Genomic DNA, 23,832 nt, shown 5'->3' on the forward strand with positions numbered 1-23,832 from the left:
TTGGCCAAAGCAAAATCTTGCTTGCCGCCACGACACCGCGAGGCGGGAAGCTGCAAATCGGCTTAAAATTGCTGGCCTTGAATCTGGTAGACCTCGTCTTGATGACCTACATTGGCCGAGTGCTCGGCTTCAATCTCAGCTAGGGGGCGTACGGGTTGACAATAGACATCGAGGGCGCTAGGATCCTGGAACAAGGCTTCAGCCGTGGCGCGGGCCTCTTGCAGCGAGTCAACAGAGTCGGATCGTGAACGTCCAGTAATGAACATGTTCAAAAAGTCATCAAACTCTTGGGCCATTTCCTCATTCTCGCGCTGCGCTGCCAGCTCCTCCTATCGGGGTTGCACAGGGCCGCATGGAAGCATGATAGCAAGAGGGAGTTGGCATATTGGCCGCCGGCATCAGCCATCCAAGACTCGAGCAAGCCGGAGGGTGCCAATGTGACAGCAAAATCATCGATGACGCACCTGTTCCTTGGAGAGCTCGCGCGCAGTGGATGTTGCCTGTTCCTGAGTGAGCTCACCGGCCTTGACGCGGTGCAAGAGGTCGAGTTGAGCCTCATTGGAGATGGAAAAGGCCGCTTCCTCTTCCTCGCGGGTGGCGGCCAAAGCCAAGGCTTCGTCAATAGAAATGTGCTTTTCTTTGACAAGGCGCATGACCTCAAGTTGCGAGCGGTTGCTCAGGGTAAAGGTGCGACGAAGGGTGCTGGCATACACGCCAGCTGAGCCTGGATCATTGCGGCCAGCCACGGTGGAGCGTCGTACTGCCGAGCCGCCATCGGGCGCCACTGGGTTGTCATCGTCGCCGTCAGGCTCCAGATCAGCACCCCACACCTTGATCTGATCGGTGGAGCTCAAGACGCTCACGGCGTTTGGATCGAGGTGCGTCATGACATGCTCGGCTGGAATGATCGGGGCCGCAGACGTAGCTGCTCGGATCTGGCTTGCTGCTTTAGGAGTCTTGCCAGACTTGCTGGCCGCCGAAGAAGCCTCGGATGCCTTGGCAGCGGTAGTGGTGATAGTGACCGGGCGGGTAGAGCGAGCGCCACCGACAGACTGTGCTTCCGACTTGACCTTGGTGGGTGAGACCGGCGGTGACTCAAACGGATCGGCTGCTGATGCGTCAGCAAACGGATTGGCTGAACTGGCCTTGCGCGATGGCCGGCTATGGGCAGTGGAAGCGGTACGAAGATGGTCAGGCACGATGCATGAGCCCAGTCACCCCAAGTCTCAAGGCACGACCAACAACGGAAGGGAGGCAAGGTAACCTTGAGCTCGAAGCAGACGGCGAATCGCCAAAAGGATTGCTTGAGGTACTGGAGATGCGCCGTGATCCTGTGGTGGCGGAAGGCAAAGATTGTCAGTCAGTCAGAGGACCTGAAGCGCCGAGATAGACAAACAACACATCTCAGCAGATCAGGCTGCGTACCAGCTGCTGCCGGGGACGCCCCATCCACCGCAAAGGGGTTGTGACTCGCCATGGCTCAAGATCCCCCCTCAGAGCGCTGGCGTCGTCGTCGTCGTCGGAGCGTGTGTGTGCGTGAGAGAGAGACGAGAAATGAGAGATCGCGCACAAAAGTCCACAGCAGTAGCTTTACATTTACAAACACTATTTCACTTTATTGACATTAGCAGAACTGCATTTACCTCATTTTTGGCTACAAGAAGTCATTGCTGTAAAACACATCAAACATCAACAAATGGTTCGAGTGCAACGTCTTACACACTGTTCATCAACAAAGCCATGGAATGTCAGCAATTCCATTGAGTAGCAATTATGTCAGATAAAATGATTCGATCGCCAACTTTGGTTGCGCATTCCAGCACTTGGGGATGGACCATTGTGGAGCTTTTGTAGCAATAAACAGACTTTCTGCCGAAAATATTATTTTTTCTTATATTATACCTTGTAAATAACTAGAGTTATCGTTGTAGAGTATCAGGTTAATGTTGTCTCGAAGTGGAGTCGTCGGTCAAGTGCGACGTCATGGCATTGTCCTCTTCTACCGCTGCGTCTTCTCACACCGTTGCTTCAACAAGTCGGTAATAATTAAGGTTACTTGGCTTTATAAATCTGCATTTACTGGAACATTTACGACAACTTCTCTCATTTCCGCGACACTGCCTCAAGTGGTCGCACAGTGATCATCTCTCAAGAATTATCCGACTTGGTGACGCGGAACGGCAGCGCCCTCACGGCCGAGGCAGAACGTTGCCTCTGGAATTGCATTTGCAAAACAGCAGGTTATCACGTTGAGTTGCCAAAACCGTCACGCCTGTTGGTTCTGGTCCACCTCTGGCGTATTGCGAGTGCCACTTGTGCTTTTGTTGTTGCTCTGCTTGTACCAGCGCGCCGCGCCACGTCGAGAGCACCTTTGAGCCCCGCCTTGGCTCTTCTGCAACCGCAACCGCCTTTCTCCAGTCTTCCTGAGCTCTCAACAAGCACCATGGACTCGGATGACGACTTGGTCTCCTCGGGCACTGAGGTATGGTCTTTTTGCATGGGCCATCTGCGCGTGTGGGAGAGTGTGCACTGTCTGTGTGCGGATTTTGCCGGATTTTGCTTGTTTGGAAAGCGCTGCGTCCCCTTCGGCTCCCGACGGCCCCTGGATGATGTACCATCTGGTTTAACTTGTGCGCTGCATGCCATGCCTCCCCAGATGGACGACGAGTACGAGTCGGACCTGGGGTCGGACGAAGGCGACGGTGACGAAGCCTTGGCCATGGATTCAGAGACAGAAGAGGTGCACGAGGCCAAGGTCGATGTCTTGACTCCCACCGAGCTCCTCAGCGCTCAATTCCAAGCCATTGAGGAAGTCAATTCCATCTTCCAAATCCCGGCCGCCACGGCCCGTCACCTCCTCGCGCATTTCAACTGGAACAAAGAGCGCTTGCTGGAACGGTCAGTCAAGTTTTGTTTTGCGTCTCGCTTCTCGACCCTTTTGCGCTGCTTTTACAGCGCATGAGTGTCATGCGATGGCTCGCTCAAAAGCTCAAATTTTCTTTCATTTGTCTTTCTCCTGCCTCCTTCGCCAGATACTACAGTGATGGCGACCCCGACCGTCTGTATGCGGAGGCACACTGTGTCAAGCCAGAAAACATCCAGACCAATTTGGTGACCGAATGTGGCATTTGCTGCGGGGACATTCAACCCGATGAATCGGTGCAGTTACCCTGTGGCCATCCCTTTTGCCAATCATGCTGGGCCGCCTATTTTCGCGAGAAGGTCATGAATCAAGGCACTACGGTATGCTCTTTCTTGCCCAACCTCCTCTCTGTCGCCTCGGCATTTGCTCAATTCTTCTGTTGGCCTACAGGATATTGCTTGCATGGAGTACACTTGTGATGTTTTGGTGGATGAATACACCGTATCGTACGTTGTCGCCTTCCTATTTGACAGAAAACCTTACCCCTCCCGTAACCCTAGGGCCTTTGCCAATGTTCCTTTGGACCACACCATTGCCTTTGATGGCTTTCTACTTTTTCAGCAATTAGTCATTGTGCTTGTGCGTGTTCATTTTTGATGGGGTGCGAGCAGAAAGTTGTTGAAGGATGATCAGGAGACGCTGGCTCGATACAATTACTTGGTGGCCAAGGCATTCGTCAAGCACAACAAGAAAATTCAATGGTGCCCAGCCGTCAATTGCACCTATGCATTGCGTTTAGAACTTCCGCGGGCTCAGCCCGTCACCTGCAAATGTGGTACCACATTCTGCTTCAAGTGTCAGCAAGAATGGCACGCCCCTCTCAAGTATGTGCCCCAAACCCTCCCGTCTAGCTTGCCCGTTTCCTCTTGCCGGCTTCGTGTTATCAGCAACCATCGAGTCTGACGCTTGAACTTGGCCGGCTGTAGGTGCACCATGCTGGGCCGGTGGCTCAAAAAATGTGCTGACGACTCGGAAACCTCCAACTGGCTCTCCTCGCATACCAAGGAATGCCCCAAGTGCCATGCCACCATTGAGAAGAATGGCGGCTGCAACCACATGACGTGCCAGGAGTGTCGTCATGAGTTTTGCTGGCAATGCATGGGCGACTGGGCCCCCCACGGCTCATCGTGGTATCAGTGCAACCGATTTGACGAGCAAGATGCCAAGGACGCCCGTGCCCGTGCCCTCGACTCGCGTGCCTCCCTTGATCGCTACCTCTTTTACTTTCATCGATTTGCCAATCACGACCACAGCAGCAAGCTTGAACATAAGCTGTGGCAGCTGGTCGAGCACAAGCAGCGCGAGATGCAAAAGGCCAACTTTACCTGGATCGAAGTGCAGGTGGGCATTGCTTCAATCTTTATTTTTTTTTTTTCTCCTGTTTGTCCCACCCCTCTTTGTTCGTCCTTCTCTATGATATTTGTACTTGTCCAAGTCTCGACACCCCGAATCCGCCCAGCTACGATCCTCATGTTGATGGCTTTGTTTCTTTCTTCCTCTTGGTCTTAGTTCCTGGGCAAGGCAGTCGAGTCACTGCAACGAGCTCGCAGCGTGCTCAAGTTCACTTATGTCTTTGCTTACTACCTGGCCAAAAACAACCAGTGTGAGATTTTCGAGTCCAACCAGAGAGACTTGGAAATGGCCACCGAACGCCTTTCTGGTTTCCTCGAGGGCGAAGCCACCGACATTGACCTGAGCAAGCTGCGTCTGGAAGTCATGGACCTCAGCAACTATTGTGATCGCCGCTACGACGTGCTGTTGGACCACGTGCAAGAAGGCTACGAAAAGGGCTTGTGGGAGTACAACGATGAAGACATGCGGACCGCCATGGCCACCGAGTCGTAATCTCATCTCGGCTTGAAACCACAAGACTCTTAGACAGACGCACCTGTATATTGCCGAGTCTGTGCTGCGCCCGCGTCTCCCACCATTCTTGTTCTTGCGGTGTTGCCTGGCCGTGCCACGCCTCGCAAGAACTTGGCTGCGGTTTTTCACTGTTTTCGTAGTGCACTGCTCGCGTTGAGACTTGACCGTATAAAGCTTGCGCTGTTGCTTCCGCACCAAGTGTTTTTTTTTTTCCCCTTCATTATATTCCACGCTTGCTCTGCCCACTTGCTAGTGCGTTAAAGCCCAAGCAAGTGAGCGAGAGGCTTGTCTTTTGAGAACAATCGAAAAAAAAAATCTTGTGTTTGGCTTTGTCGACATCCTGAATGTTGTTGCTAGATTTCGTCGAAACTGAAGAAGGACGAGAAGAGACATAGGGGAGGAGCGGGGACACAAAACGGCACAGCCAAATTCCCCAAAACAAGCATGCAAGGAAGCCAGAAAAAAAAAAGAAACATGGGCCTAAATCGTGTCATCATGTCTGACACGACCACCCGACAATCAAACCACCATCATGATGCCCACGGAACTCGCTCAGGCTGGCTTGAGCAAGAAGAGTTAGGCATCTACTCGTTCATCCACGACAGATCCTCACCAACGACATCCTCCTCGATATCATCATCGTCTGACATGTTGTCAATGTCCTCCCGCAACTCCTGCTTGCTCCTACGCGCCAAAACAAGAGGGATGCAGGACAACCAAATGAGAATTTGTCACGGTGCTTCAAGCACGGTTATTTGTACCAAAACGCAACGCGGGACAAAAAAGCGGAAGCGTGGATCGTACTTTTTCGTGGGGAGTTCGCGAGCTAAAGCGGGGGCATCTGCCGCCGCACGTTTAGCACGAGCAGCTTTCTTGTCGGCCCCTGCCGCTTCTTTGCCAGCTGCACCCTTTTTGGTGACGACCGGCTCGTCCGATTGCAAATAGCGCTGCTCTGCCTGTTGCTGCAAAAGCTGTCGGCGTTGCTGGACGATCTTTTGCCAAGACGTGCGGTACTTGAGCAGGGGGCTGCCATTGGAGGAGCGAAGCTGCTGCTCCAGCGTCAAAATTTGTTGTGTGTCCTTGGGGCTGAACGTAACATTTTGACGGGAGCGAGTGACCCAGGCCTTGTTCTCCTCAAGCTTGCTGACGAGTTGGCTCAGGGTCTGGCGTACTTCGCCATTGCGAGCTTTTTTCATGCATCGCTTGAGCGCCACCTGGCAGGGCACAATCAGCTCTGGAAATCCGATCTTGGTTGCGTGAATAGCGAAAAAGTCCAAGAGTACCTCTTGCATCTGCTCGACCACAGCCTTCTGAAACTGTTGCGTGCCAAGATTGGTCTTTGAGACCTTGAGGAGCACATCCATGTTCAGGGGCCGACCCGTCGAAGGCTTGGGCTTGCGGCCCATGTCGGAAGACTCCAAAACGTCCATGGCTGCAAAAGCCACGGGCACAAACACGCCCGACCACTCTGACAGCAGGTTGAGGGTTTTGAGGCAATGGAAGCGCAAGGGAAAGTAGCGGGAAGTCGGAATCAGGTGTACGACACCCAGCGTCACTTGGACCAAAGGATAGACCAGGGAGGACATGATGTTGTCCTGACGCTGCTGAGGCGCCAGGTCTTCCAGGTGCCGACCCAGCACCTGGGCCCACAGGCGGAGGCAGTGCACAAAAGGCCAGCAGTACACTTGCTGCAGATTTTCACGTTTCTTGTGCACAATGGCATTGCGAAGATGCACGGCCAGCTGGCGAATGTACACAAAGGCGTGCTTGTACGCCAGTTGTGTATTGAGTGTGTAGAGCTCACAAACTGCGATGAGTTCCACCAAACAAAGCCAACAATATGAGCAGGATTTCGAAGCTTAGACCTGTCTGAAGCGAGGCACACTTGTGGTGTGCACATACCGGCATTGCGCATGAGCGAGATTTTGGGCAGGGAAATGACGGTGGTAAAGCGCGCCGACTTGACAAAGCTCAAGTACACGCCCTGGAAGCGAGTTGCCGTGCAAAACACGTGTGGTTAGGGTCAAAAAAAGAATAATAATTAAAAAAATAAAAAATAAAATAAAAAATAAAATAAAATAAAGCCCGACGCAATCAAAAATAGGGGCGAGCCGTCCAAGCACACCTTGAGCGCAATTTCCATAAAGCTGTCATCCGATACCAGGATGAGGGCACGCATGCAGAGAAAAGTGACCACTGTCAGCTTTTCGTTACCAGCCGTGAAGAGCGGGAAGAACTGCTTTAGCAGCTGGCGGGCGAGCTTGGGAAAACCTGAGCGGGGAAACAAGACAGGCCACATCAATCGTGCGCATGTGGCAAAACTGTTTTTTGCGTGGGAGGCAAGCACCAGGGTTGGGCACGCGTACAGGCAATGTAGTGCATGAAGGGCACCAGCATCTGGAGAATGGCGCCGAGAGCGGCATGGTCTTGCGACTGAGGCAACAAGTGCAGAATGCCTTGGCAAAAGTACTTGACATGTGATCTGACGAGGCGCCAGTTCTTGCGCTGCGCCGGCACACGGCTGTACAAGAGTCAAAAAGGAAGCAGAGCATTATCGAAAGGTATGATTAGCTGGCGGGGTTTTGGGTAGTCGGAGTAGACATGAAGAGTCGGGGCACCACGTACTGTTGGGCTTTGCCCTTGGCGGGCAGGAGGCGATCGAGCATGCGCGGGACCTCAGCGAGCGCAAGCTGGACCATTTCGCTGTAGGCTACCAGAAGAGAACGATCGAAAACATAAGCGAAGAGGCAACGAATGGCAAGCCATGACCTCAGCGCAAGAGATAGGCGAGGAGTGCAGCAGATAACGCAAACAAAAAAGGGGCCAGCCGAAACCCACCGCGGCTCGAGCTGATGGTGTAACGGAGAGTGACAGGGGGACCCTTCGTGTCGGCGTCGGCGTTGTCGGCCTCAAAGCCATACGCAGCTGCAAGGAAGCCTTGAATCACGTGCTTCAGGGCTCCAGCGGGTTTCTAGGCACGGCATCCGAATGATGGTTGACAACATGAGTTTGCCGTGTGTATCATATCACTCTGCGCACCCCAAGTCGCACATCGCCACACATGCGCGTGCGCACAAACATGGTTTTGCTCTGCTTGTGTTTTGGTTTTGCTTTGCTCATCTGTTTGTCTGTCAACGTAATAGGTTACGCACCGTTTTCAAGAGCTTGCCCCAGGCACGGATTTTCTTGACCGTGAGGGTTTCGCGGTCCGCAAGTGAGCGCCCGGACTTGGACTTTTTCGAGGATGAGCCCTCCTCGTCGCTATCATCCAGAGGCTCAGCCTCATCATCCATCGCCTCTTCATCGTCTTCATCGTCGTCCTCACCAAAATTGAGGAGGTTTTGATCTTCGCTGTCCAAAAAGTCAAAAAACTCGGGCTGCGTCTCTTTGAGGCGCTGCAGTTGCGCCCGGTGCTGCTTGACCTCATCCTCAAGCTTATCCAAGCCAGCATCATCTGCATCCTCCCCCTCTTCGTCATCGTCATCGGCACCATCGGCCGTGTCGTCATCAGCCTCTTCTTCGTCGTCTTCGCCGGCCCGGTCGAGTGCGGCCAAGGCCCGATCATTGGCCTCCTCGTCCTCCTCGTCATCCGAATCCTCATTGGCATCGGCCTGTTCATTGTCGTCGTCGCTATCCTCGTTGGCAGAGAGCTCGTCCTGGCTCTCACCAGAGCCTTGGCTACCAGCATCGCTGTGGTCATCAGCCATTTCAAACTCCTGGTCCTGCTGGCCAGATGACGAGGTGCGCTCCTCCAAGAGGTCTTCCAAGCCGCTCTCCATAAACTGGGAAAAGTCCATGTCAGCCAAAGGCCTAGCATGATCCAAACCAAACGACGCAGCCATGACTGCGTGCGCAACCGACATGCGCACTCCACAACGACACATGCTTGCGGTAGGTGTGTGCAACCGGCGAAACCGAGCCGAAAAGATGGTGCACAGGAGCGAGGTGCAGGGCAAGTGTCGGGCCACAATCAACCTACCGGGCATCCGTCAATCCACGACCAGCCTGAGGACGTGGACCACCTTGCGTCCGCTCGGCGCGGCGTTCTAGCACAAGCAGGCGAGGTCTCGCTGCGTGTGAGCTGCGGTTTCGGGAGGGCCCGAGACGTGACTTTGCAAAGGCGGCAAGCACAAGCAGAGCCGACTTACCAAGATGTTTCTCCTTGCGATCCTGGTTGACCTTGGCATTGTAGGCACGCTTCTGCTGGTTACGCCGCCGGTCGCCGATGACATCCTTGAGGCGGTTCTTTTGAAACTTGATGGTGCTCTTCTTTGTCTTGGCACCCATCTCGTCGGTCTCGATGGGACTTGGTCCCTACACCCGACCTCCACTCGCACGCTCAACGACCACCACGCTAATAAATCCCCACCCCTATCCGTCCGCAACCAGACTCTTATCGACGACCAAATCCCGCCCCGTCGCCCCACTCGGTGTCGCCGCAAAAGAAAAATCTCTCTCTCTCACACTCACACACACACGACCACGTGAACTCTCGTGTGTGTGTGTGTGTGTGTTACGTTTGATGTACCATGTTATAATAATATTATACTTTATAAACATAACGATGTAGCGATGGATACGAGGGAAAGAGTCTTCGAAATACTTTTATTGTGGTTGAACACGCGTGGTCTCTTCATCTCGTGGGAGACTCGCACTTGTCAGCATTTTTGTATTGTTGACGACAGCAGTGACGAGGACTTGAGACCCCCCCTCGACGGCAAGAATGACGACCACGACAATGGCAGTGGCTCTGGTGGCCCTGGTGGCTATGATCGCTGTGCCCTCGGCCATGGCCAATGATCTGGCACGCGGTACGCATCTGGGACTGTGCGATTTGTTGTTGTTGTCGTCGTCGTCTTTTGTATTTTGTCTTTGTTATTGTTTTGCTTTTCTGCGATACATCTTGCACCGCGTTGCTCACTGGCAGGCCGGGGGGTGTTTTCAATTTAGGTTGGGGTGATGGCATCGCCTGGCGCTCGCTCGATGCGGGCCGCGCGGAGGCCTTGGAGACGGGTAAACCCATGATGGTCATCATCCACAAGAGCTGGTGTGGCGCCTGCAAGGGTCAGTCGCCGCTTCTGTTCCGTTCCGTCCCGTCCCGTCCTGATCAACTGGTTGTGACGTGGCTCAGAAGAAGAGGAGACAACGCCCCATTCATCGCCTGATCGTCCCTGCTTGGCTGCTTTCCCCACCCCTACCTCTCCGTTAGCCCTGCGCCCCAAGTTTGCGGCCAACGACGAAGTGGCCGAGCTGAGCGAAAAGTTTGTCATGGTCAACCTCGAGGACAATGAGGAGCCCGACGACGCCGCCTTCCGCCCAGACGGTGGCTACATCCCTCGTATCATCTTCACCGGTATTGACGCCCATGACTGCCACGCACCCGTGTTTCCAATCACTGTCCTTCATCAGCAATCCGTCACCAGCCATCCACTCACACAAACTCGTTGCCCGCTTGGTTTCAATAGACGCACAGGGAGAGGTGGTTGACTCGATCTACAACAGTGCCGGTTCGCCCAAGTACAAGGTGGGTGCAATGCAAAGCCGATCAGCTCACAGCACCACCGATGTCATTAGCGCTCGACGCTGACCCGCGCTCCCCGAGTTTTTTTATTTTTTTCTTTTCTTGGCCTCCTCACCATTCTCTCTTGTTGTTAGTATTACTACACGGATGGCCAATCTGTGGCCGCCGGCATGAAGAGCGCCATCAAGCACTTCAACATCTAAGTGGTATGGTAACTCTACCTTTTGCAGGAGAAATCAAATTGATTTCAGCCCTTCTTTTCTGTGCTCTGTGCTCTGTGCTCTGCTGAACTATCATGGGACCAAGTCAAACAACTCTTGATTCTCCTCCGGCTATGACTCCGGCTATCGACTCTGGAAGATAAGAATAAATATTTCGATTCGACAGAAACCATCGAAGTCACGCGAGGCGTATGGCCGTGACGGGGCGCTGCAGCGGCGGACAGCAAGTATGGACATGGTAATATGGTACGGAATACGATGGTGGGGCTTGCGCACAGCGCCAAGGCTTGACTGGGGCACCATTCACGTTGGCTCTCCGATTACGCCTGCTGGTGCACGTGCTGCGGGGTGATGGAGATGTGCATTTCATCCTCGTGCTGCATGAAAGCCAGCCATGCACATGGAAAAGGCAGGTGAGCGATGGTGATGCGCCAACGGTTCCAAGCACACAAGGCAATGACAAGACTGTGGGGAGAGGGGCAACGTGGGCATGACTCACGCGCATCTTTTCGAGTTTGGCACGCGTCTCATCGGCGATTTGCTCACTCTCCTTCTTGAGCGTGTCGTTGAAGCCCTCATCCACATCCTCGGGAAGGAGCTCCGCAATCTCCTGTGTTTGTGCAAGGGAGAAAGAAAAAGAGTATAAGAGGACAGGGCAGATGAGAGATGCGAGACGAGTCAAGCACGGTTGACACTGCAGTACAAGAAAAGGGCCACGTCCAGCGCCAATTCGTCACGTACCGCGCACTCGCGAGCAGCCGCTGCGCCTTCTTCGTAGACGCGGGCCTTGATGCGGTAATATTCGAGCCAGGCCTTGCGCAGATCGCGGCGGCACTCCTTGAGCTCCTTGTCGCGCGCATTGGCATAGGCCTGCTCGGCCTCCTCCTTCTGGCGCTGCGCGTCACTGAACTTGGCCTCAGCCTTTGTGGTCTTGGACGGATCCTTGCCGCGAGCCTTCTCGAGCTCCTTCTCAGCGTGTTGCTCGTTCTTCTCGGCCTTGACAAACGCCTTGTGCAGATCGGACACGTTCTTCTCAGCCGCTGCGCACATCCCGAGCATACATCCCAAACATAAGGCACGTGAGAGCACATGACGCACGTGAGAGCTTGGGGGCTGAAGGAGCGGGCTCGAGCACAACCAAGCAAGGTATTGTCAAGGCGAAAGAGGTCCCAGGCAGCATACCGAGCAGGCGGTTGGTGAATTCCTTCTTGTTGCGGAGGGCCGTGACGAGCATGCCCTGGCACTGGTGCCACTCCTTTTCCAAAACAAGAAGGGATTTGGCCACGGAAGCGATGCCCTCATCGCCATGATCGTCGGCCCAGTAGCTGTACAGCTCATGTGCGTCCATGTCAGACTCCATCAAACCCTTGACGTGATCCTTACTGGCCTTCTCCTGTGCCACAGCCTGAGGACGCGATCAAGTCGGGCCACCGCAAGGGGTGAGAATAGCGCACAGGAGTGGTGTGGAATGTGCCAAGTGAAGAGATAGCATGATTGGGACATACGACACGGAGGTTCTTGTGACCAGAGACTTCGCCCTTGAGGGCGGCTGAAGTCTTGGAGAACATGATGAAGGTTGGTGGAAGAAGCAAACAAGGTGTGCAGATTCGCTCAAGTCGTGTGCAGTCGATGGCCCGTTGATGTACTGATGTAGCTGGTGATGCTGAAGCAGGTAATGTGAAAAATGCTACTCGGCAGCCGAGCAGGGTCGTGTGTATGAATCGCGGGCGACCGTGACTGAGCCTTGCCCACTTGGATCTGGGAGCAAGTGCCGGAAGGGTGGCTTGGAGCAGCAGTGCGCGTGCAATGGAATCAATGCACAAGCCTTCTTGGACCTCGCTCGCGCATGCATGAGCAGGAGAGGATTGTGTTATCCTCATCTTAAGCAACGCCACTGGCCTGGCTTAGACCGACACGGGCCTGGCGTGCATGTGGTGATCACTCCCCCATCATCACGCTTGGGCTTTGGGCCAAAAGAGAAGGACGATTGGAATCAGGTGCGTGACCTGCTTGCGACTGTGTCAGTCGTTGATCCCGGGTGATATACATGTACCGTGCTGCTGAGGTTTGAAAGAAGGCCCCTTGAGGGGAGACCCACGCACGAGCTGGGTTGATCGTTGTGCTTGTCCACGGATGTCATTCCCCCGGTCGTTGGGGTGACATCTTGCAGGCGCGAGCGAAAAGCTTACGCTTGCGCCTTGATGATAAGGTGGAATGCAGATGACAGATACAGACGGGTGAAGAGGATCACAGCCCCATGGTTAATCAACGCCCTCAACGTTCCCGATTCCACAAGCCTAGAAGGCGCCAGCTCGCCGCACAGACCCAGACCCGAGGAGTGTGCGGGCGCATTTGAAATCCCCATCCTGTTCTCTCGCTCTCTCTCTCTTTGAATTCTCTCTCTCTCTCTTCGTCTCTCTCTCAAACATGGTCCGCAGTTTATTTCGTGCTGACATTTTTATTTCAAAAACTCTCTCTCTTGCACTCTCACACACACACACACACTCTCTCTCTCTCTTTCCGTGTCTGATCGGGCTTTCAGATGCAGAAGCAGATTGGGAAGGACTGCGGCGCACTGGACGCACGAGAGGGTGACTGTACGTGTTGTGGATTGAGAGGGTCGAGAATCGGGTGGCACGTTATGTCACACAAACAAAATCACCAAGGTTGCCCTTCATACCAAGGTCCATCCTATTCCATTAACACGTTAACATTCGTAGGGTGGGGGTGGTGCATTGATCGGCAGGGCCTGCAACGACGTGCGCGTGCGTGCCCAACGCGTCAGCACTCTCATGAGACGAGGTACGCGCGCATAGCCGGGCCCATCATACCCTCACTCTTCTGCCCACCCAATCATGCAACGTGGTCGTCCGGCGGGCACAAGCGCAAAGCTGACTCACCTGAATCTTATGTAGCAGGGTCAGGGTGTTATTAAATATGTGCTCGTTCAGCTCGCGCAGATGATCATCATATCCATCGTCCACGCTGTCCGGTAATGTGGCCACAATCTCCTGTCCGTGCCCATGCCAGGCCGCACACGATTGTAAGCAGAGGTGAGAAGATGAGAGAAGAGAAACACCCACACTTCACACAGTTAACCAAAGCTGCTATGAGACACGTACAGCACAGTGCCGGGCCACAAGAGCACCCTCTTCATGCATGCGAGCCACGTGTTGGTAATACTCGAGCCACGTGGCTCGGAGCGCGCTGCGATTCGTTCGAGCACCCGCAATGACAGCGCTCTGGTGTGTGGCCTCGGCCCCATCCCGCTGCTGAGTGGCCTAGCGGGCATCGCGGACCGTGACATGAGGTCGCCAACCCGTACCGAAGAGGGAGTTGGCATCAACTCACCTGGCGTAGCTTGGCATCTGCCCTTTCCTGCTGTTGCGGTGTACGGCCCAAAGCTTTGGCCGCCTCCTGTGCGTTGTTGTTGTTGTGACATGGCATGAGGTAGCGAGGAGGAGATCTTCAGAAGCATGCCGCTCAGTGCCCTGTCGTCAAAAATTATTTGACGCCTTGAACAACACAACATCTGAGCGGCCGCTTGACAGTGCATTGCTTGGGCAAACTTACTCGGCTAGCCTGCAGCTCTTGGCGTCGCGCCTTGTCAACGGCCTTTTGTAGTTCAGTGATACGCCGCTCCGAGGCTAACAGACGCATGAGCCAGGTAGCCGCGGTGAGGGATCCCAGAGCGCTCTGTCGCTCAAAGCACGACCCAACGGAAATGGCTCCACACCAAGGATCAACGAGGATGCCTCTTTTTTGGCCTTGAGCGCGCGGGCATGGCGGCCCTGACTCTTTTCCCACTCGCGCTCCAAGAGCACCAAAGACTGTAGCACGGCCGTCAAACCTGCCAAGATCGATTCGTCCCATATCTCAGGCTTAGAAAGGTGACACAGAAGCACAATCGCCAGCGAGCCAGTGCGAGTGACCAGGGAGAGGGAGATCGTACCTTCATCACTCCGACTGGCGGCCCAAGTGTAGTATGTCTCCAAGGCCTCGCGGTGTGAGCTGGCCAAACCCTTGGCGTGGTCCTTGGCCGATTTCTCATGAGCCACAGCCTGTGCCGCACACACACAACACACACCCCAGACCGTGACCTTGCCGCACAGGTGGACACACGCGGCAGAGAGACGAAGCGGCGCAAAGGCTCACCATGTGCAGATCCTTCTGACCATGCACCCGTCCTCGAAAGGACGCCGACGCTCTCGTCAACATATCAACAGCTCCTTCTCCTCACAACCCCCACACTGTTCTCTGCCCTCGAGGTTCACAGTCAACTTTGCAAAGCGTGCTTTGCAAATCCTGCCCGCCCCCTCAAGTGTGTACGTCCAGTTCAGTTCACGCAAAACCCGCAAGACAGCAATGGTTGGCTGCCGTTTGTGTGTGTGTAAATGTGTGTGTAAGTGTGTGTGTGTGTGTGTGTGTGTGTGTGTGTGTGTGTCTCTTCTCTTTAAAATTGTGCACACACACACACACACACGTAACAACAACAACAACAACAAAGCATGGAAATGTCATCATGCCCGATGTCAGATATCAGAATCTATGTCAGATATTAATGTCATCATTTTGTGGCTGCCCGCATGTGGTCTCTCTCTCTTTCAGTTCCACACACACGCGCGCGCGCAGATCACAAGAGGGCGTGGCGCTGACGGGCGGACGAGGAAAGCTGGCGGCGTTGGGTCGACTTTGGGGTCGTCTGAGCGGCGGCAGTGGTGGATTTGGGTTAGGTTTGAAGGGGCGCGCGACTGGTGGCGTGCGATTGGAACCTCGTGTGACTGGATTGGCAGTGGCAACCACGGGTTGGATTCAGAACTGGGCACCCCCGTCTGCTCCTTCCCGCTCCATCTCGACCCGCGTTCAGACGCAGACTCGGGCGGCAGAAGAGCAGTATCAAGACGCACAGCTGAAGGCCGTGTTGGAGCAGCATCTGCTTCAACGGATTCAAACGCACCCTGGTCCATCCCTTTCACCCTCCCTGTTAAAGTGGGCTGCTGAACAGACGATCATGTCGGCCAAACGTGGTGCGCAAGCTGACACCGCTGGTGATCAGGCTGGCAAGCGACCCAAGCCCGAGGATGATGGCCGCCCGCGGCCCAAGAAATATGCCTTGCTCATGGGTTGGTCACACATCTTGACACTGGGTTCCCGTTCCCACTGCTTGGCCAAGTGCTCACCGATACACACGCTCTCAGGCTTTCAGGGCACAAGCTACGCCGGCATGCAACGCAACATTGGCTTTGAAACCATCGAAAGCACCCTGTTGCGAGCTCTCCTCGTGGTTGGTCTCCACACCCCATCCGCTTCTCCCATCCTCCGTCTGCTTTCCCTTTTGTCTGCCCCCTTGTTCCCTTCAGAAAGCTTCCTGTATTGGACTCTTGGTGTTTGTGGTTCAATGCCCGAACCCGCACATGATTCTGGCCCAGCTCACACGCATTTCCTCCGTTTCAGACCGGCTGCATTGACAAAAATAACTATGAGACCCCACAAAGCATGCACTTTCAGCGTTGCGCGCGCACGGATAAGGGTGTGCACGCCGCGCGTCAGGTACACAAGGCTCGCCCTACCCATGGGTCTACAGGTGCCGCCTGCTCTTACCCTGGGGCTTAATCACGCTCACTCCTGCACACTGCCCCTTTGACGGCGCATAGGTTGTGGCCATGCGCATGATCTTGACGGAGAACACGGTGGATGAGCTGAATGCCAAGCTCCCGGACGATATTCGGTCCGTTGCCCCCGCCACGCCACACGCCCGTGTGCCCCAGTATCGCGCTGCTTCTGCTCAACTTTGTTACCCCCTTTGATGACTTGCAGCATCTTTGGGGCGTTCCGTACCACCAAGGGGTTCAATCCCAAGAATGCCGTGCGTTGATTGCTTGCTCTTCGCCCGCCTCCCGGGTTTCTCGCTGACTAACATCCTCCCCACCACCGGCTATCTCGCAGTGCACTGGCCGCCGATACGAGTACCTGCTGCCTACCTATGCGCTCATGCCCAAGGAGAAGGTGCGGCACGTACCTGCCCTCTGCGCGCTGCGCGCTGTGCGCTGTGCCCAGGCTTCTTTGTATAGGAGCCTCGTGCTCACCAGACCATCTCCCCTTTGCCCAGGTGCCTGTACCGGAGTATCGTGTCGATGAGCCCAAGCTCACCTGGTTTCGTGAGACTTTGAAGCGTTACATCGGCACCCACAAATTTCACAATTTCACCGCCGGCGTATGTCCTGCCCACATCGCCGCACTTGTATGCCCGTGCATCGTCTTGCTCACCTTGATTCATCGCTGGCTTAGAAATCTGCCAGCGATGACTCGTGTCGCCGCTACATCACCGACTTTACTGTGCGTGTGTGCAAGGCGTCTGCCCTTCAGTCCACGTCTGCTCTGTGCCACCCTTCCCATTCACCTTGAATTCCACGTTCATACTCGACCATTGCCGTCCCTTTGGCAGGTGAGCGAGCCATTTGAGCGCGAAGGCATCGAGTGGGTACGCATTCAAGTCAAAGGCCAATCCTTCATTCTTCACCAAATCCGCAAGATGATTGGTAAGTAGCCTTGCCAGCATCCGAGTGCCCTAGATGCAAAGGGGCTCTGACAACCTGTGCGGGCTGCTGCTGACAGGTTTGGCCGTGGCCATTGTGCGTGGTCACGTCAAGGATGACTACATGGATCGATGCTTCAGCGACGAGCGAGTATGTTCCTGCCTGATGACTCGCATTCAAATGCTCGCCTCGATCAATCCCGGTTCAGGGGTCATCTTTTTTTTTTTTTTTTTTTTTTTTTTTTTTTTAATTCTCCTTTTTTTTTTTGTCTCATCGCCGCCTGCTGATCTGAAATACTTGACTCGGAATAATACAGGTGGATGTTCCCAAGATTCCTGGCCTGGGCCTTTTCCTTGACTGCGTAAGAAGAGCGCCTCAGCAGTACCCTTGCGTTTTGCTTTGGTTGTCGGCAGCTTCTGAGGTTGCGTTCATGGCTCACGCAACCCTTTGCGCGACATGACCCAACCAGGTGTTTTTTGATTACTACAACAAGCAGTACAGCAACCAACACCAGGTAAATGTCGCCGTGCATCCTCTCAAAGATAAGATGTCCCTCTCACGCTTTCACCTGGGTCTCCATTCAGATTCTGGAGTTTGGCGCTTACGACGACGTGGTGGAGAGCTTCAAGGTTGGCACATGCCCTATCCATCGGTTGCAATGCTCAGCAACAACAGATTGCCGCGCCTCCTCACCCATGTTTTGCTCTGCTGTGCAGGCGGCCAAGATCCACTCGCACATTATTTCGCAAGAAAAGCAGGAGCAGGTGATTCTGCGCTGGCTCAACCTGCTCTTCATTCATCGGTTCAACGCCCTGCCCGATGACAAGGGTCCCAAGTACAAGGCCGGCCTGCAGTTTGATGATGAAGTGGCAAAGATCGCCGAGGATGCACGTCAAGCTCTGCAAACCGGCCAGCAGCCCCCAACCACAAAAGAAGTGGAGAAGCGCTTGTTCGGTGACGCTGCCGAGGCCGTGGCAGCCCGGTCTGCCAACCCGCCTACCGAGAATAGCGGTTGGTCGTGCACCATCTCCTAAGATTTTTCTTGTGCACCTCCCTGCCGCTGTGCACATTGTGTGGTGGGTGATGCTTTGGCGCGCCCGTCCAAGCCTAAATCGATCACAGCACTCGATTGACATGTGAATCAAAGGTCCTGCCGCCTATTTCGACCATGGCATGCAGCCTCAATCGATCGAATCAAAGGTCCCGTAAATCTATCATGGCGCAGTGCTTAAAAAACGAATTCAGTGAGAAACAAATAAATTTTCCTCTTTGTAGTTCCTATGCAACAGTTGCTTTGCTTGCTTGCTTGCTTGCTTGCTTGCTCATTTACTTTTGCTTGTGCTGTCACACACATTTCTCGCTCGTGTTGCGGTGTCGAGGTGCCACAGGCCACGGGGGAAGGTGTCACCCGGCAACAAAGACAGGTGACCTGGGCGCCTGGCACGACTCGGGCCCCGGGCATGCACATGCTTGAGGCTCAAAGTTGGTGGACAAACAGTTGTAATGACCATCCTCGGGGCAACCCCAGTCGAGGCAATGCGCTGCTTCACAGCAACCGCCCCCCGCGCCCCGACGACGCTTCGCCATCGGCAGCAAGCTTTGCCCGTTTTCGGTCACAACAGCCCACGATGCAGGCCCAAGACTTTACGCACTCGGCCGGATCCAATCGATGGCGTAGGCTTGCCCTCGCCCTCACGCATGCAAGAACAGCGACCCTCTCCCCACACGTACAAGAGTGGCTGCCTGAGCGTACGCCCTCCCACGGGCATGCTGTCTGGAGGTGGGCCGAGGCTGCAGTTTATTTCTGACCCTATCCGCTAGCGATAGTGGTCTGTGTCGCCTCTCGTCCTTCTAACATCGATCGTTGCCTCGCTTTCTACCCCCTCTGAGTTGCGTCGGCCATATTCTCCAAACCGGCAGTCACATCCGCGAGCTCGAGCTTCGCTGCTGATTGAACCTCCACCATGATGCACTCGCTGCGCCTACTGGCGCTGCTGGTCGTGGCCGCCGCGGCCACTCCGCGCGTTGTTTTTAGCGACACGGTGTCGTGCAACCTCCTGCCACAGCGCCCTCCACGCGTCATGTCTCTACCCCCCAACCCCCATACTGCCGACAGCCTCCTGTGCCGTACCATTGAGTGCCCGCGTGCCCCCAACAGCTGCTACGAAGATGCCGAGTGTGTGGCCGGGCAATGCATGGAGCCTCGTCCCAAGGCCGACTACACCCCTTGCAATGACGGCCTCTCTAGCACCTTCAACGATGTTTGCTCGGCTGGCGTGTGCCGTGGCGGTAGCTTCACTTGCCCTGCCACAGTCCGCGTCACCCCGACCCGCGCCACAGAGGGCCAGGCTCAGGTTGCCAGCTGGGTTGAGCCCGAGGTCGACACCCACGAGAACTTTTACTTCACAATCAGCTCTACCCACCAGCCTGGCGACATGTTTGCCGTTGGCGTCACGGAAGTCGAGTACACAGCCACTGACGTTATTGAAGGCACCGAGTACACTTGCTCCTTCAACGTTGAGGTTCTCGAGAGCCAAGGTGCGTTTTTCTGCCGCGATGCGTGTGCTCCCACAGAAGATACAAGAAGATCAGAAAGTCAATCAAAAGACGAAAAAAAGAAGAGCGTGCGCGCCTCCCCACGCTTTCTCGCCACATACCCACCCATCCGTGTTTGTGTCTCGATTCTCACCGCCCTGCTAATCGTCTTGATTTTACCGTGCAGAGCCGTGCGAGGGTGTCGTCTGCACCACTGATAACGTGTGCCAGACCTTTGCGCCTGGATGCGAGGTTATCGATGCCAAGGCCACCTGCCCTGAGCCCGAGGCCCTGCCCAACGGTCGCTACAACAAGGCCAGCTTGTACATCAGCAACGGCCTGCCCGTGCCTCGTGCAGAGCGCTTCCCTCAATTTTTCAGTGATGACAACAACGTGGTGGTTTGCCACTTGGGTCAGAGCATCTGCGAGGGCAACCGCCGCCTCCTTCCCAAGCGCCCCCCGCGTCCCATGAAGCTGAGCCCCGACTTTTCCAACTTCCAGCAGCCTCTTCTGCCCATTGGCCGTCCCTCCTTTACCACCACCACTCGCGCACCCGTCACGACCACCACCACCACCACTACTACTCGTGCTCCCACCACCACCACCACCACTGCTCGTGCCCCCGCGACGACCACCACCACCACTCGTGCCCCCGTCACTACCACCACCACTCGTGCTCCCGTCACGACCACCACCACTCGTGCTCCCACCACTACCACCACCACCACTCAGCCCCGTGTGACCACCACCGAGGACCGCTGCGGCGAGTACCGCCAGTGCAACTGCAAGCCTGGTTCAGAGATGGTCGAGTTTATCGATGCGTTTGGTTGCCAGGCATGCTCGTGCGTGGCTTCGGAACTGCCCAGTACCACCACTGCGGCTCCCGTCTCGACTACCACCACCACTGCGGCCCGCGAGACCACCACCACTTCAGCCGCCCGCGAGACCACCACCACTTCAGCCGCCTCGGGGTCAGGATCGGGCTCTGACCAGTGCCCTGAATTCCGCCCCTGCTTCTGTAAGCCAGGCATGGAGTCACGCACTTTCTACGACGATGAGGGTTGCAAGCACTGCTCGTGCGTTGATCCGTCCCAGGACCGCCGCCGCCGCCTTCTCGAGGAGGGCGAGGCCGTCCAGGACCAGGAGACACAGACCACCGACGACAGCTCCCATCAGTTCTCGATGGCACTTGCTATCGCCGGTGTGGCCGTGGCTACTGTCTTGGTGGCTGGCGTGGCCGTCATCAAGGCCATGCACCGCTCTGAGGACAAGCTGCCCCTCGTCGCCAGCGTCGAGGGTGCACCACTCGAGCACATTGCCACGGCCTAAGCTCCCCGCTGTGGAGCGCCTTGAGTGTCGTTTCTTGCCGCCAGTTCTTCGTCGCGCCGTGCGCACCCTTATGGAGAGCTGGGCGCCAGGGCCCTTTGCCATGGCGTTGGCCTGAAGCATTTTGCTCTGCAAGCTGCCATTTACAATTCCCTCTTTTTGTGCTACTTCTTTTCTTCTTTTTTTTTTTCTTTGCTTTTTTGCGTGTCCTACGAGCAGCTGGTTTGGCTGCTGGGCTGAGTTTACTCGGCTCGAGGGAGGTGATTGTATGCCTCCTCTCTGCCGCGTGTTGCCGTTCACTTGGGCTTTGCCCAATGTGCTGTTTTTCTGCCCCTCTGCAAGGACCGTGGCAGGTCTTTCTTTGCGATAGAGGGAGAGGGGTCTCGTCGTGGTGTTTGTCTTTCTTTGTATCTTGCCTGTGCCCCGTCTGATGCAGGTGCTGTATGTGTGGGTGTTTTCAGTCTTGACGCGAGCGGCAGTGCCGGCTGGGTGGATGCAATCGTTGATGATACACAATGTGATCAACTCGCGTTCTCTCTGCTGTTGCGTGTCGTGTCCCAGTGCCATGCCTGTTTGAAACCCCATGTTGTTTGATGAATTTCGATTCTCGTGCCTTCTCGGGCCGCCACCTTTGTGTGTGTAGCCTGGATCTAGGAGGGAGATGCGTTGGTCTGGCCGAGCAGCTCGACGTGTCAACCTGCCTGCCTCTTGCGAGGTAGTGGTTGACACTCTGTGAGCGCCGACCTGCACTGAAGCTCTCCACCCTAGGGCACCAACTCCTTGATGAATTTGAGCTCTTGATCGCGCTTGTTTGCTGCTTCTGTCGCTCTTTCTTCCCGTTTGATCTCTTTTTTTTTTTTCTCCATTGCATTGCTCAATGGCCGGCCTCTTAGGAGCCGACTTTACCTCGCACAGGACTTGGAAGCTGGGGCAGTGAAGCCTGTTCGTCCTTGTCAAGCGCCCTTGTGACGCGTGGCGCAAGCCATGCTGAAAATCTCTTGGTTGTGCGCAAGTTGCCACCTTGCGCACTAGCCTTGGCGTTGGGCAAAGGCTAAGCCTTCTTTCCAGCTATACTTGTCTGTTGCCTGGTTGGATTGCAGTGTCACTTTTGATTGATACCTGCTTTGTCGTGTATTTGGTGGTCGAAGATGAGCATCATGGCTGTGTGTGCGTGAACGTGTGTGTTGAGCCTCAAGGTCACACATGCCCCTGAGCCACCCACGTTTTGCACTTGTACAGCCCCGTTGCGCGTGTCTCGCCCTCCGCCTGTGTCTTCCTTTTTCTCTTGGGACTTTCGGTATTTCGCCTTGCTTTGCGCAAATGGCTGGAGTGATTTCAGCCCTTACCTCACTGCAAATTGACTTGCCATCCTTGGGACTCGCGAAACATCATTCCTGGCTACTCCACGCCCACCTGCTTCTATCAAGCTGGCCCCCATAGTTATAGCTGAGAACTGATTATGATAAACATGAGAAGGGGGCGTTTGAGCGAGAAAAAAGAGAAAAAGATTCAAATTTTTGAAATCAGAACAACAACAACAACAATGTGTGGGATCGCAAAGCTCCTGCTGGTGGCCGTCGGTGTCCTGGCCTCGGCTGCTGCTGGTAGCGGTGCTAGTAAGCCGGTCTTCATCTCCAATACAAGCCCCCGCGTTGATGTCGATGGCCAGATCTTGCCCGTGCAGTGAGTTGTCCCGTGCCCCCCTCCGGGCCTACTTTTGGCGGTGTGCTGGCCTCATGATCGCGCAACGGCAGTGATGGGACCATTGTTCAGTGGGATCGCGGAGGCTTGTACTATTGGTATGGGATGCAGTACGGTCTGTGCTCGGTACGCCACTGGCCGCATGCTGTGCCTGGGGACCTGCAGCTTGGAGTCTGTCTCTCAGCCATCTGAACACATCACAGGAGGCGCCGGGCAACAATGGCTGCAGCCATGGCGGGAGCGATCCAAACTGCGGGTTCAACACCAACCACAACGTGAGCCTCTACACATCCCCCGATCTCAGCAACGGCAGCTGGACCTATGCCGGGGATATGCTGCCCGTTGACGCTCGACCTGAAGCCATCTACTACCGGTGCGCGCTTGCCATTTGCTTGTTTTGTCGCGAATAATCAGCTTGTTTTTGACATCCGTGATCCCGCCAGGCCCAAAATCGTGTTTAACCCCACCACGTCGCGCTATGTCCTCTGGATCAATGCCGTCCCCGCCGGTATGCCCCGATGATCTTTAACCCAAAGTGCCTCGCCGGTACCCAGCCTTGTCTCGCTCTCTCGCCCTCACATGCATGCACTGGGCTTGCGGCGTGACCTAGGCAATTTCTCCGCGTCATACTACGTAGTCGCCACGAGTACCGTCCGCACGGGCCCGTTTGTCGTCCAAGCCACTCACGTCGCCCTGGCCCAAGACGCGCCCGGCGATTTTGACATCTTTGTCGACGATGATGACCAAGGCTACATCATCTATACCGCCATCACAGCCGTACGTCAATCCGCTTGCCTTTGCCTCTTCAACGGGAAGTGATCTTACCCTCTCGCTTGGCGCGAATGCCCGCTTCAGGGCCACTTGATGAGCGTTGAGCGACTCGAATCCAGCTTCCTTGCCTCGACAATGCAAAACTCGGGCTTCTTTGGCGCGACTTTTGTTGAAGCGCCTGCCATGATCAAAGTCAATGGAACTTACCTGGCCTTTTTTGGCCAGTGCTGCTGCTTCTGTGGACAAGGCAGCGACATTGGTACGGGCATCATTAACGGGCGCAAGGCACATCTCACCGTTTTCCTACCCTTGCACATTGAGTAGCTTCGCATCAAAGTGATCAACGGGCGGCCCGCTGCACCCACTGCCCTAAAGATACCACGCTTGCGCTAATCACGTAGGCACATACGCCGCGCCACATCCCATGGGGCC

General features: G+C 55.2%; 9 protein-coding genes across 9 annotated transcripts; 5 read left to right on the forward strand and 4 right to left on the reverse strand.

Moving 5' to 3' along the window:
- Positions 1-62: 62 nt before the first annotated feature.
- On the reverse strand, positions 63-1,477 carry MONBRDRAFT_8884 (uncharacterized protein; the record flags this gene model as incomplete). Its single annotated transcript, XM_001746606.1, has 4 exons — positions 63-329; positions 465-1,161; positions 1,265-1,331; positions 1,426-1,477. 4 exons carry the CDS (start codon positions 1,475-1,477, stop codon positions 63-65), a joined length of 1,083 nt encoding a protein of 360 aa, XP_001746658.1.
- Positions 1,478-2,443: 966 nt separating this feature from the next.
- On the forward strand, positions 2,444-5,059 carry MONBRDRAFT_32739 (uncharacterized protein; the record flags this gene model as incomplete). The annotated part of the gene is made up of 7 exons (XM_001746479.1): positions 2,444-2,898; positions 3,033-3,243; positions 3,314-3,369; positions 3,397-3,502; positions 3,539-3,747; positions 3,850-4,264; positions 4,433-5,059. 7 exons carry the CDS (start codon positions 2,444-2,446, stop codon positions 4,766-4,768), a joined length of 1,788 nt encoding a protein of 595 aa, XP_001746531.1. The 3' UTR covers positions 4,769-5,059.
- A 72-nt stretch (positions 5,060-5,131) lies between these two features.
- MONBRDRAFT_37390 (uncharacterized protein) lies at positions 5,132-9,204 on the reverse strand. The gene is made up of 10 exons (XM_001746607.1): positions 8,938-9,204; positions 8,769-8,835; positions 7,942-8,599; positions 7,628-7,760; positions 7,415-7,499; positions 7,156-7,310; positions 6,915-7,060; positions 6,692-6,773; positions 5,594-6,596; positions 5,132-5,473 (listed from the first exon to the last, which is right to left on the reverse strand). The coding sequence occupies exons 1-10, from the start codon at positions 9,074-9,076 to the stop codon at positions 5,374-5,376; spliced, it is 2,568 nt and encodes an 855-aa protein (XP_001746659.1). The 5' UTR covers positions 9,077-9,204; the 3' UTR covers positions 5,132-5,373.
- A 277-nt stretch (positions 9,205-9,481) lies between these two features.
- Positions 9,482-10,572, forward strand: MONBRDRAFT_37391 (uncharacterized protein). The gene is made up of 5 exons (XM_001746480.1): positions 9,482-9,600; positions 9,740-9,853; positions 9,999-10,142; positions 10,255-10,313; positions 10,445-10,572. Exons 1-5 carry the CDS (start codon positions 9,513-9,515, stop codon positions 10,511-10,513), a joined length of 474 nt encoding a protein of 157 aa, XP_001746532.1. The 5' UTR covers positions 9,482-9,512; the 3' UTR covers positions 10,514-10,572.
- Positions 10,573-10,851: 279 nt separating this feature from the next.
- Positions 10,852-12,099, reverse strand: MONBRDRAFT_26121 (uncharacterized protein; the record flags this gene model as incomplete). The annotated part of the gene is made up of 5 exons (XM_001746608.1): positions 10,852-10,908; positions 11,031-11,141; positions 11,273-11,571; positions 11,714-11,936; positions 12,037-12,099. 5 exons carry the CDS (start codon positions 12,097-12,099, stop codon positions 10,852-10,854), a joined length of 753 nt encoding a protein of 250 aa, XP_001746660.1.
- Positions 12,100-12,989: 890 nt separating this feature from the next.
- MONBRDRAFT_26122 (uncharacterized protein) lies at positions 12,990-14,689 on the reverse strand (the record flags this gene model as incomplete). The annotated part of the gene is made up of 9 exons (XM_001746609.1): positions 12,990-13,096; positions 13,244-13,280; positions 13,432-13,542; positions 13,654-13,812; positions 13,883-13,948; positions 14,105-14,178; positions 14,268-14,381; positions 14,484-14,592; positions 14,642-14,689. The coding sequence occupies 9 exons, from the start codon at positions 14,687-14,689 to the stop codon at positions 12,990-12,992; spliced, it is 825 nt and encodes a 274-aa protein (XP_001746661.1).
- A 465-nt stretch (positions 14,690-15,154) lies between these two features.
- MONBRDRAFT_32742 (uncharacterized protein) lies at positions 15,155-18,195 on the forward strand. Its single transcript, XM_001746481.1, has 14 exons — positions 15,155-15,654; positions 15,730-15,815; positions 15,986-16,081; positions 16,186-16,259; positions 16,349-16,397; positions 16,478-16,537; positions 16,641-16,745; positions 16,820-16,867; positions 16,977-17,070; positions 17,147-17,217; positions 17,384-17,428; positions 17,537-17,581; positions 17,652-17,696; positions 17,784-18,195. Exons 1-14 carry the CDS (start codon positions 15,543-15,545, stop codon positions 18,099-18,101), a joined length of 1,248 nt encoding a protein of 415 aa, XP_001746533.1. The 5' UTR covers positions 15,155-15,542; the 3' UTR covers positions 18,102-18,195.
- An 836-nt stretch (positions 18,196-19,031) lies between these two features.
- Positions 19,032-20,931, forward strand: MONBRDRAFT_26124 (uncharacterized protein; the record flags this gene model as incomplete). The annotated part of the gene is made up of 2 exons (XM_001746482.1): positions 19,032-19,605; positions 19,790-20,931. 2 exons carry the CDS (start codon positions 19,032-19,034, stop codon positions 20,929-20,931), a joined length of 1,716 nt encoding a protein of 571 aa, XP_001746534.1.
- A 1,540-nt stretch (positions 20,932-22,471) lies between these two features.
- On the forward strand, positions 22,472-23,448 carry MONBRDRAFT_26125 (uncharacterized protein; the record flags this gene model as incomplete). The annotated part of the gene is made up of 4 exons (XM_001746483.1): positions 22,472-22,544; positions 22,795-23,002; positions 23,073-23,137; positions 23,240-23,448. 4 exons carry the CDS (start codon positions 22,472-22,474, stop codon positions 23,446-23,448), a joined length of 555 nt encoding a protein of 184 aa, XP_001746535.1.
- Positions 23,449-23,832: the final 384 nt, after the last annotated feature.

Source organism: Monosiga brevicollis, genomic scaffold, assembly GCF_000002865.3.
Source record: "Monosiga brevicollis MX1 MONBRscaffold_13 genomic scaffold, whole genome shotgun sequence".
Classification (NCBI taxonomy): domain Eukaryota; class Choanoflagellata; order Craspedida; family Salpingoecidae; genus Monosiga; species Monosiga brevicollis.

Coding starts and splice junctions, on each gene's coding strand:
- MONBRDRAFT_37390 (XM_001746607.1), bottom strand. CDS start 9,076: ATGGGTGCCAAGACAAAGAAGAGCACCATCAAGTTTCAAAAGAACCGC. Junction 7,311..7,414: donor GCCAAGGGCAAAGCCCAACA/GTACGTGGTGCC, acceptor ACTCTTGTACAG/CCGTGTGCCGGCGCAGCGCA. Junction 7,061..7,155: donor CTTCATGCACTACATTGCCT/GTACGCGTGCCC, acceptor TTCCCCGCTCAG/GTTTTCCCAAGCTCGCCCGC.
- MONBRDRAFT_37391 (XM_001746480.1), top strand. CDS start 9,513: ATGACGACCACGACAATGGCAGTGGCTCTGGTGGCCCTGGTGGCTATG. Junction 9,601..9,739: donor GGCCAATGATCTGGCACGCG/GTACGCATCTGG, acceptor TTTTCAATTTAG/GTTGGGGTGATGGCATCGCC. Junction 9,854..9,998: donor CTGGTGTGGCGCCTGCAAGG/GTCAGTCGCCGC, acceptor CCTCTCCGTTAG/CCCTGCGCCCCAAGTTTGCG.
- MONBRDRAFT_32742 (XM_001746481.1), top strand. CDS start 15,543: ATGTCGGCCAAACGTGGTGCGCAAGCTGACACCGCTGGTGATCAGGCT. Junction 16,868..16,976: donor GCTACATCACCGACTTTACT/GTGCGTGTGTGC, acceptor TCCCTTTGGCAG/GTGAGCGAGCCATTTGAGCG. Junction 17,697..17,783: donor ACGTGGTGGAGAGCTTCAAG/GTTGGCACATGC, acceptor TCTGCTGTGCAG/GCGGCCAAGATCCACTCGCA.